General features: G+C 44.7%; 1 protein-coding gene across 1 annotated transcript in view; it reads left to right on the top strand.

Moving 5' to 3' along the window:
• The window catches only part of LOC142576558 (zinc finger FYVE domain-containing protein 21-like), an 88,614-nt gene that overhangs the window by 22,095 nt on the left and 54,201 nt on the right, over positions 1 to 12,318 (top strand). Inside the window, exon 4 of the mRNA XM_075686730.1 lies at positions 490 to 599. Within this exon, the coding sequence (XP_075542845.1) occupies positions 490 to 599 (110 nt within the window). The remainder of the gene's footprint in view (positions 1 to 489; positions 600 to 12,318) is intronic.

The following is a 12,318-nucleotide window of genomic DNA, read 5'->3' as shown; positions in this document are numbered from 1 at the left end:
ACCGCCACTAGCCCTCACCTTGCTTTCACATTCAAGCATTCCCTTTCATCCATGTCACTCTTTCGAAGTGCTGTTCCCGCAATTTTCTATTTCGTGGGAAGGAGGGAGGGTTCGATGAAAAATTTTGATGGGGGGGGGGGCTAGATTTCAACCTCCCAAACCCCTCTCCTGGCTACACCAATGCTGGTCAAGATATCACTTGGATCTCAACTGGCACCAGTTGCTAATATACAACTGGTCAAAGTTCCAGTTGGATCCCAACTGAAACTAGTTGCTGTCCAGGTGGCTTGTAACTGGTACCAGTTGCATGCCACTTGGGTTATAGCTAGCTGGGACCAGTCGACTTACACCAGTTGGTTCCAAGCAGTGCCAGTTGGATTCCAATTGAGTATTTTCACCTGAGCATGTAGGTGGTTTTTTATGGCTGCTAGACACATCAGTTGTCTTTCACAGCATTCTGTGGTGTTCTTGTTGGTTCTCTATTTGCAGCATCCTTGAGTTGGAGAATGCTCAGAGCAAGGACTGCATCGAAATCCCCCTGGCCAACATATGCACCTACCGTATCCTCAGGCCTAACAGCCCAGGAATCACAGACTCGAGTGAGTTTCTACCTGCTCTTGTAGTATCTTGTTTAAACACTTGCTTCTCTGTTCATTGTACATTCTTCTACAATACAGGGGAAGAATACAGTAGACAATAATTGTAGCGGACTTCGTCGGAAGGGCAAAATCAGCATCTGTCTGTGCCTCCTCTATTGAATGCTGTTATGATAATTCCATTAACACTGAACAGCATTATCATGAGGGAACACGCGTACTGCATGGAGAACAATAGCCCATACATATATACTATAGGTATAATCTAAGTGTATTGTGATTGTTGTTGTAAAAAAGGATTTGCCACAAATTTAGCCATGAAAGCTTTACAAAAAGGGCTTTGCAATACACTACTGACATACCTTGCACATACTTTCTAGTGACAACACTAGATAATATAATGCGGAAAAATTCCTAACAACTGCACATGCCGCGATTCTTTCTTTATAGGCCTACATAAATAGAAGCTAGCTTATACAGGTCTTGTAAACGTATTCGGGGAACCTAATACGTCAATAGATGTTAGCAGTGCACACTCCATACCACTGCAATGTTCAAGAATTCATCCACAGCAACTTACGAGGCACGCTGCCAAAACGGGCTTTTTTTGATGATGCAAACTTTCTGCACAAAAGGAACAGAGAAATGTGATGAGAAGTTATTTACAGTATTCACGCAAAGAATAAAGAAAAAGAAAGTAGCGACAGAACCACTTGTAACGTTAACACATTCTCACCTAGTCAGAATGATTGTATTTGCATCATTCCTTCCATCTACATTTGTAGTTATTCCTTCTAGCATAGTACTTTTGTTTGGATTCCCTGGTATTCTATTGCGAGTGAGGCGGTAGCAGGGCCGTCTATTGCTTCCACGTGCAAAATGTACAAACCATGTCTGACTGACTGAGGACGGCACTATTGTAGGTTCAATGAGGCATAGCATTCCTGACTTCCTAGCGTGTGGGCCCACAGCGTTCCCAGAAAACTACAGGGCCAATATCCCCCCATTTCTTCCTTCTCATTAGCTCTAGTATAAGCGCGGTCTAAAGCTGTAGAAAGCCCGAAGTAGCCTATGAACTGTCAAGGTTGTCTGTTGTACTGGAGGCTCATAGCCGTATTGTTCCGCGCGTCTCGACTAGCCACGGTTAATTTTTGCCCGGGAACAGAAGGTTCAGACGGCAGGAGGCAGGCAGACACGACGAGCGGATGATATGCAGCTCAGGGCTTCTCAGTATGCGCTTAAAACTTTTTCCTTTGTTTACTTTTACATACACGTCTTAAGTGCTGTTCAAATTCACCGAAAATATATCGTGTACCTAGGTGCATTCAAGGCCGCATGCGTGCGTGAGATTCAGGAAACACAATGTTGGGACTGCTGTGAATTGACACTATATCGTCCAACCTATGACGATTGGCAAAACCCGCAGAGATTGGCAAACCCGCAGAGGCTCACGGAGGCAGGTTATCCTTCCTATGTATTAGTATCTGTGGCACAATGTTTGCTCAAAGAAACCGGAACCAGGGCACCGTTATCTGGGAAGGAGCCTTGCGGTCCAAGCACACAAGAAAAATAGTGGTGATGCCGTACATTCATTCGATTGCGCGCCGAGTAAAGAAAATTGGTAAAAGATGCGAGGTAAAAGTGGTGTTTTCCGCACCGGAAAAATTGCTGAGCATGTGTGCAAAGGTAAACCCAGGTGCCACGCAGAAAAAAGGCTGTGAAACACAACACAAAAAGAAGTTTGTCGACTGCACTGAGGGAGTGGTATATTCCATTCCACTTCAGTGCGGCAGAAAGTACATCAGACAGACTGGACGATGTTTAAACGAAAGATTAAAGGAACATGATTATAACGTTTCAAAAAAAGTGGCAGGACACCTTGGGATACATTGTAGAGATTGCGGATGTCGAGCATTCTTTAAGAATTGTAAGATTGTGGGCAAAGATGGCAGCCAAACAACGCGAGAGATAATCGAAGCCGCTGAGATTGCGCGTTTGGGAAGTATGTGCGTGAGCACGCCCTCAGTCTCCCTTAGTGCAAAGGAATTAATTTCCTCACGTGCTAATCTGAAATTTCGTATCCTGTTCCTTTTTTTGGCGATGTCGAGTGCAGCAAAAACGATCACATGACAAAGCCAGCTTGGCATTGGTAGATGGCCATGTTTGTCAAAACAATTTTTGTTTTTTTGTTTGTTTTTATGTTGCTACCGCCCTCCCCCCTGAGTATCTTCCTGTATTTATTCCACTGAAAAGGGAATAAAACGATAGTTGCAAGTAGCGCTCTGTGGTGGTGTGTTTCTCTTCTGTGTTTCATCAAAATGTTGCGCAATCCAACCACAAACAGATTACATATCGACTTGCTGTGATAACAACAAAAAGATCTCAGCCTATAACTGCAGAACAAACACTTTTTACTACTCTTTTTTCCCCAAATCAATTAGACAGTGCAACACTTTATCCAATGATATAGTAAATGTGTCAAATAACGAACTATTCTATTCTATTCTGTGACGGCGCTCTTGTAAAACAAATGTATGTGTTATATATCTTGAAACCTGTTTGTTTCACATTACTTGTATGCCTTTCTCTAACAGCTATTGTAGTGCTTCTGTTTGTGATTATATCTGTCCAAAAGCTTTTCTGTATTACTGGTTATATTTTGTTCCCCCCTACGTGATGCCTTTATGGTGATGTAGGTACTCTGTAAATAAATACATAAGTAAAAATATTGTAGTAATGGGTGACTTCATTGCAAAAGTGGGGAAAAAGCAGGCTGGTGAACAAGCAATTGGCAACTACGGCGTGGATTCTAGGAACGCTAGAGGAGAGATGCTGGTAGAATTCGCAGAAAGGAGTAAGCTAAAAATAATGAGCACCTTTTTCAAGAAGCATAGCAACAGAAAGTGGACCTGGAAAAGCCCTAATGGTGAAACAAGAAATGAAATTGATTTCATATTTTCTGCCGATCCCAGCATAGCGCAGGACGTAGAAGTGATAGATAAGGTAAAGTGTAGTGATCATATGGTTAGCGAGAGCTAAGATTCACCTCGTTTTGAAGAGAGAAAGAGCAAAATTGGTCAAGAAGAAACAGGTCAACCTAGGGGCAGTAAGGGTAAAAGTAGACAAATTCAGGCTGGTGCTTGCAAACAAATACACAACCTTAGAACAGAGAGGAGAAGAGGACATAGAGGTAATGAATGAAACCATAACTAGCCTGGCTTCAGAGGCAGCATTTGAAGTGGGAGGCGAGGCACCAAGGAAACCAGTAGGCAAGCGCTCCCAAGTAACAAAGGACCTAATAAAGAAACGGCAAAGAATGAAAGTGTCGAACTCAAGAGATAAGATATAATTCGCAGAACTGTCAAAACTGATCAACATGGCGAAAATAAGTGATATTTGAAACTATAACATGAGAAAGACTGAAGAAGCCGTAAAAAATAGATGCAGCCTGAAATCGGTGAAAAGGAAACTTGGCATAGGACAGACCAAGATGTATGCACTGAAAGATAAGCAGGGTGATATCAGCAATCTCGAAGGTATAGTAAAAGCAGCAGAAGAATTCTATACTGACCTGTACAGTACCCAGAAGAGTCAGAATACCTCCATTACAAACAGTAATGAACAGGATACAGGAACTCCTCCTATGACTAGTGATGAGGTCAGAAGGGCCCTGCAAGACATGAAACAAGGAAGTGCGGCAGGAGAAGATGGAATAACAGTCGATTTAATCAAAGATGGAGTAGACATAGTGCTTGAAAAACTGGCGGCTCTCTATATGAAGTGTCTATCGACTGCATTCTTCCAGAAAACTGGAAGAATGCAAACATTATACCAATTGGCAAAAAGAGAGATGTTAAAGAATTGAAAAATTATAGACCCATTAGCTTACTCCCGGTATTATATAAGGTATTCACCAACATAATCTACCATAGAATAAGGGCAACCCTGGACTTTAGTCAGCCAAGGGAACAGGCTGGCTTCAGGAAGGGATACTCGACAATGGATCACATCCACGTCATTAATCAGTTAATCGAAAAATCTGCAGAGTACAATAAGCCTTTCTATATGGCTTTTGTAGATTACGAAAAGGCATTTGATTCAGTAGCGATACCAGCAGTCATTGAGGCATTACATAATCAAGCAGTACAGACCGCTTACCTAAATAGCTTTGAAATTGTCTACAGAGGCTCCACAGCTACCTTAATTCTACACAAGAAAAGCAGGAAGATCCCTATAAAAAAAGGGGTCAGACAGGGAGACACAATTTCTCCAAAGCTATTTTCTGCGTGCTTAGAAGAATTCAAGCTGTTAAACTGGGAAGGCTTAGGAGTAAAGATCGATGGCGAATATCTCGGCAACCTTCAGTTTGCCGATGACATTGTTCGATTCAGCAACACTGCAGACGAGTTACAAAAGATGATTGAGGACCTTAACAGAGAGAGTATAAGAGTGGGGTCTAAGATTAATATGCAGAAGACAAAGATAATGATGAATAGATTGGCAGGGGAACAAGAGTTCAGGATCACCAGTCAGCCTCTAGAGTTTGTGAAGGAGTACATTTACCTAGATCGATCACAGGGAACCCTGATCATGAGAAGGAAACTCATAGAAGAATAAAAATGGGTTGGATTGCATACGGCAGGCATTGTCAGCTCCTGACTGGAAGCTTACCATTATCATTGAAAAAGGTGTACAATGACTGCATTTCACCAGTGCTGACATATGGGGCAGAGGCTTGGAGATTGACAAAGAAGTTCGAGACCAAGCTGAGGACTGCGTAAAGAGCGATGGAACGAAGAATGCTAGGCATAACATTAAGAGACAGAAAGAGAGCGGATTGGATAAGAGAGCATACGGTATTATATACGGTAGATATTCTATTTGACATTAAGAGAAAAAAAGGGAGCTGAGCAGGTCATGTAATGCACAGGTTAGATGACTGTTGGACCATTAGGGTTACAGAATGGGTACCAAGAGAAGGGAAACATAGTCGGGGATGGCAGAATACTAGTTGGAGCAATGAAATTAGGAAATTTGTGGGCGCTACTTGGATTTGGTTTGCGCAGGACAGGGGTGCTTGGAGATCGCAGGGAGAGGCGTTCGTCCTGCAGTGGACATAAAATAGGCTGATGATGATGACAATGATGCCTGCCCAACAAGATAGCGAATGTACGTTATATCTTTGCAACAAATGCACGAAGAACACCTGCATGTTCGGCTCTTTGTTATCTTGCTTTTCATTAGCAGAATGTTGGCAGTATTTCTCCTTGTGTCGTTCACACTGTCATGTTCTACTATGTGATTTTGTCACGTGAATTACAAGAAAGGAAAATATCCAGGTGACTGGCATGTCATCCAACTTTGTGACACAGGCAGTGGCACTACGATGCCTTCGCATGGCTTTATTTACATGCGTACAGTTGGAAAGTAAATAAGCTTTTAACCGCTAGATGTTTATTTAACAAGGTTATTTTTATCAGCCTAAGTGGGCACGTGTAAATCATTGTCAAACAACTTTTTAAATGCACAGAGCAGTTTTACGACGTTGTTACACTATCCAAAAGTCAGATGGCTCGATCCATGAACTCGATGTCTTCATGATGGCTTTGTTTATGCTCTGTTTTTGTCAGAAACAGTCAGTGGATTGTTGGCATGAGCACAGCACTTAGCACAAGCACTTGCATTTAGCTGTTGATGTTGGAGGAATATCTTATGTGCTTCGTAAAATAGAGAATTTGCTTGTAAGAAAGAGCTGCCAACCGCTTTACTGTTGCAAAATGATATAAAAGGAGCCATTACAAAACACCATGGCTACCGTCAAAAAAGGTCACGGCTGCTTGCATACAACTGCCCTGGGCCTATACAAGGCCACTGCCAAAGCTGCTGTACTTGCATAAGGGGCCATCAACATTCGGGCTTGTGGCCTCAAAGGACTCATTTGACGTGTCAAGTCCTTCACGTTAAACGCAGTGCTCGTGAGAGCGCATGCCCAGTACCTCGCAAGAGGCTATGGACACAACGACCAGCCAGATGGCGCCGCCAGCGCGCAAGGAGTCGCGAGATTCTTGCGCTCGCTCCAAAAAAGACAAACCTCGCATCATGGCACCTGGAAATTCCCCATGAGCTAATCTTTGTCTCTTGAACACACAGCACGAAACACATTTATCATAATGGAGACACAAATATTACTACAATGGAATGTTAGAGGACTTCTTCATAACCTTGGCAATATTAAAGAACTCCTACACAAACATAACCCAACGTTGCTTTGTGTTCAGGAGACACATCTGAAACCAAACACTAACTTTCTTCGTAATTACACCATCTTCCAAAAAGACAGTGATGACGCTAACGCCTCCGGTAGTGTAGCAGGGGTTACCGACAAGTTTGTAGTTTGTCACTACGTCACTACTACAGTTTGTCACTACGTCACTAGGCAGTGTTAGTTCGGGCAATCCTTTTAGTAAACTGGTCATTGTGTGTTGTATATTGCCACCTGGTGTTTTGAGCCAGCAAACGGTCAGCATTGCGTGCCCAGAAAAAATGGCAAAAGAAGACAACAAAATCAAAAAAAGATCCCGCAACAGCTGGAAAACTGTGCCTTTTTGTCTGCCATTTTTCTGGCTTGAGTGTAAGATCAGCCGATCTAATGGCTTCGAGTACATTCTGAAGGCATCGAAGGTGCTCGTCAAAAGTTTCCGAAAAGACGACATCATCGAGATAGACGAGGTAGCATTTCCATTTGAGGTCAGCGAGAATGTTATCCATCATTCGCTGCAGTGTGACTGGAGCGGAACAGAGGCTGAAACGGAGTACTCTAAATTCATAAAGGCCATCCGGAGTCACAAAAGCAGTTTTCTCGTGGTCCCTCTCATCTACTTCAATTGGCCAGTAGCCAATTTTCAGATCGATAGAGAAGTACTTCGCGCGCCTCAGCCTGTCCAGAGAATCGTCGACACCAGGCGACAGGTACACGTCTTTCCTTGCGGCATTGTTTAGCTTCTGGTAGTCAACACAAAACCAAAGCGTGCCATCTTTCTTTTTAACAAGAACGACTGGCGTTGACAAGGGACTGCATGAAGGCTGTATTACGCTGTCTTGAAGCATTTCCTTCACCTGCATTTGAATTGCATGTCGTTCGGTCAGTGGAAACACAATAATGCTGTGTGGGGGGGCACATCGTCATAGGCGATGATACGGTGTTTCGTAATCGATTTTTGACGTATCTTTGACGACCATGTGAAGCAAGAGCGAACTCGAGCAACAGCTTGCGCAGGGGTTGTTTGTTCTCTTCAGGAAGCATTGGACTAATGTCGACGTTGTGTAGAGGTGCTTCAGCAGTGCCGATTGCCTCGGAAACAAAACACTCGGTGACATCGGCGATCGGGTCAGCATAGGCCATGACAGTATTGGGGAAAAGGTGTCAGTGTTCGTAGCTGAAGTTCGTGAACCTCACAGTGGCCATCGTGGAGATCGACAAGGCTTCTTGCTACGCAGACACCATGAGAAAGCAGGAGAGAGCAATTGCTTTCTGCAGCCGCTTCACTGTGTAAGAGTCTGTCACATGCCACTTGAACCACGACACTTGCACGCGGTGGTAACGTGACAGCGTCGTCTATGACACGAAGAGATGCTCGAGGGTGGATGGTGTTGGTCGTCGCTGTGGCGCTTCTTTGTCAAGAAAGTGACGAGGCATTGTCGAATGTTGATGATAGCTCCATGCTCCCTGAGAAAGTCCATGCCAATGATTAGGTCTCAAGAACACTGAGGGAGAATGCTCAAGCTGGCAGCAAACATAGAGCCGCGAATCTGTATTCGTGCCGTGCACATGCCAAGTGGTGTGACAATGTGCCCGCCAGCTGTACGAACTGGCATTTGATTCCAAACCATCATCACTTTCTTCAGAAGGGGGGCCAGTCTTTGGCTGATTATAGAATAATCCGCTCCAGTGTCCACTAAACCAGTCAATTCAGGATCGTCCAGCAGCACAGGAATGTCCAAGAAAATTCTTCTTCCATAATCAGCAGGTACTGTAGTCATCCATGTATCGTCTGTCCACGTAAGCGTCAGTAGGGGTCCTTGAGCATGTCCAGACTCGGCGGCCTCGCCCCCTGAAGGGCGCTGTGGTTAGCTTTTCCAGCACGGGCTGGGCGACTGACCCTGCGCCACGCTCGAATACGTACGGCAAGTTGGAGAAAACTGCCGCGACGAAGGGGAGCGTGACTGGTGTCTAGTTGATGGGGATCCATGCTGCTGGGCAACGTATTCTTCCATTTCAGGTGGATGCTGGCTGAACCTAGGTCCCAGCGAGTTCGCTGAGAATCCGCATAGTCCGAGCTCTCGATAGGAGCACTGTCGGTAGACATGCCCAGCTTCGCCACAGTGAAAGCAAAGGGGACGCCGATCAGGTGCCCGGCATACGTCTGATTTCCTTGAGGCCTGTCAGTGGTCCTGGTAATATGCCTGGTAATGTTTGCTTTAGCGCGGGACAATATATATACCCCCTAACTATCATCTCAGAGGAAGCTATTTCTATAACTTCATTAATCAGCTTCCGGACCCCTGCATACTCGTGGTTGATTTTAATCCCCACAACACGTTGTGGGGAGACTCGCAATATGACACAAGTGGTCGATTCATTGAAAATTTTCTTCTTATCTCTAGTGCCTGCCTGTTTTATAAAAAGGAGCCAAGCTATTAGTGTCCAACACAAGTCGTATTCATTGATTGATCTAGCAATTTGCTCTGCTTCTCTTCTGCCTCACCTGGAATGGAATGTCACCAATAAACTTTTTGGAAGAGACCACTTTGCTGTAACATTAAACCTGATAACTCTGCATGACAACCCTCCCCATTTTCCTCAATGGAAATTATCTTCGGCTGACTGGGAGCATTTTAAAGAGTTAACTAATCTACCACGAGATTTTAGAAACGATTTTAGTATACTATTCATACAGTCAAAAAGTTTATCCCACAAACGAATAGTGGTTCACTTACAAGACATGTTCCCTGGTGGAACGAAGACTGTAGAGAGGCGCGAAAAACAGAATAAGGCATGGGGGTATATTGCATGGATCACCAAATGCAGAAAATCTAATTGAATTTAAAGACATTGGAACACAGGAAAAGCGAACATGGTGTCCGGCAAAGAGAGAAGGCTGGGTGAGGTTCCTCTCGAGTATAAATTTATACACGCACAAGGCAAAAGTGTGGAATGGCTTAAGAAAACTAAAAGGACAACAAATCCCTCCGTTGCCTCTGGTGAATGACCAAGAGAATACCTTGCAAGACTAGGCAGACTCTCTTGGAGAGCACTTTGAGCATGTGTGAAGCTCAATCCATTATTCACAATTCTTCCTTAAATACAAACAAATAGAAGAATGTACGCCTGTCTTACTTAGATGCTGATAGAACGAACCGTATAACCCGCTTTTCAGTATTACTGAGTTGAGAGCTGCCTTGATCACACGCAAGAGCTCTACACCGGTACCTGACAGAGTCATACAGTGTTTACTCGTATTTAGGCCGACCCCGATTCTAAGCCGAACCCCTAAAGTCCGAAGCCCCCCAAAAATATATATATATTACCTCGAATGTAAGCCGAACAAAAAAAGCGAGGACAGCGTTCACAAAATGCAAACAGCATTTATTGAATCTGAACGTGCAGAGATCGTTCAACATCGTCGCTGCTAGACTCGTCACTGTGTTCCTTGTCACTGTCGCCTTCAAACAGTGCACTATCTTCAGTACCGTCAAGCGCATTAGATATGCTGCACTTTCTAAAGGCACGCACGATCAAAGTACCTGGAATGTCATCCCACGCTGCAGCTACCTAGCCTGCCGGCTGCGATAGCGATGCACGTTTGATGCTGCCCGTTGCCGTTGGCATGTGGCCTTCGTCAGTCAACCAGTCCGTGTAATATTTCCGCAGACAATCCTTGAAAAGTTTGTTGATGCAGACATCAAGTGGCTGCAACTGGCCTGTCATGCCGCCCAGTATGACAGCTAGGTCCGTGCTTGCTTGGGCGAGCGCAGCCTTCACATTGTCGGTCAAATGCCCACGGTAACAGTCGACAAGGAGCGAGTTCTTTGTCAAAAGGGCTCCTGAACACCATCGACACACAATCTTAACCCACTCTTCCACCATCGCACCCGTCATCCACCCGTCCTCATTTGCCTGCACAATGACATTTCTTGGGAAAGTTTCTCGAGCAAGCAGTGTCTTCCTTTTAAATATTATATAAGGAGGGAGCTATGTCCGTCACCTGTGCAGCACAGCATCACAGTTGCGCGTTGCTTCTCGTAGCCCGCAGAGCGCACCTTCACCTCCTTGGCACCCTTTTCATTCACGGTGTACGCCACTGGCATATCAAAATACACAGCCGTCTGGTCGGCGTTGCCAATTTGCCCAACGTTGTAGCCTGCCACTTCTATCTTTCGCAGCACGTAGCGCTGAAAAGCTATCAGCTTTTCTTCGAAATCACTTGGCAACTTCTGGCTGATTGAAGTGCAACGTTAGAGGCTGAAGCCGAAGCACTTCATGAATTTCTGAAGCCAGCCCTGGCTGGCTTTGAAATCCTTGGGTGATAGGCCTCGCTCCCTCGAAAGTTCCCTAGCTTTCGCTTGGAGCACTTCTATTGTCACTGGAAGGGCAGCTGCTCTCTGCGTCCGAACAAAGTCGGCCAAAACTGTCTCCACTTCGTGGTGACAGCCTTTCTTTGGTCTGCTAAATGCCATCCTCGTTGCGGCGCACACAAAAAAGTGCTGTCGTTGTCCCCTCCAACGACTGACGTTTTTCTCCTCAACGCCGAAGTCCCGGCCGGCTTGAAGGTTCGACGATGCCTCTGCGGCTATCACAACTTTTCATTTGAAAGCCGCACTGTAGTGGCATCTCCTGCTTGGTGCCATCGCGATAACACCACGCCGCACACTGATACGGCCGACACAACACAAGTAAAAATAGCGACCTCGCTTGTGTACGGTTGGCTACTGGCACGGCTAGTAGCAGCCGCGATGCTGACTTTTCTAGATGGCGCTAGCTATGCACCATATTTAGCAGTATCAATGAAAAACTGGTGCGTTTCTTTGAAATACTCGAATCGAAGCTGACCCTAGAGTTTAGAATATGATTATTTGGAAAAAACTATCGGCCTAGATTGGAATAAATACGGTATATGACATGATCTAAATCTTACACACTGAGACACCAGTTACACTACTTGCACTTTTCAATACTATTTGGTCTGCCGGATACCTTCCATCCACATGGAAAGAAGCGATTGTGGTCCCTGTTTTGAAGCAGGGTAAACACCCTTCCTCCGTGGCAAGTTACCGCCCGAGATAGCTCTCACAAGTTGCCTTTGTAAGCTGTTTCAAAAAATGATTAACAGGAGACTCATACATTTCCTTGAACTGAACAAAACGCTTGATCTTTATCAGTGCAGCTTCAGAGAAAAGCAGTACACAACTGACCATCTTCCGTGCACTGAAGGAAATATGGGTGACGAATTTGTACATAAACAGTTTTTCTTATCAATATTTCTCAATATGGTGAAGGCCTACGACACAATGTGGCGTGACAGAATCTTTCTAGACTTGTCAGAAATGGGCATTAGTGGCAGTATGTTAATCCTAATAAAAAGCTATTTGTCCAGTCGTATTTTCCGCAACAAAATCGGCAATGTGTTATTATGTCCATTTATACAGGAAACTGGTTTACCCC

The sequence above is a fragment of the Dermacentor variabilis genome, chromosome 3 (assembly GCF_050947875.1).
Source record: "Dermacentor variabilis isolate Ectoservices chromosome 3, ASM5094787v1, whole genome shotgun sequence".
Lineage (NCBI taxonomy): Eukaryota > Metazoa > Arthropoda > Arachnida > Ixodida > Ixodidae > Dermacentor > Dermacentor variabilis.
This window is presented reverse-complemented; position numbering and strand designations above follow the sequence as displayed.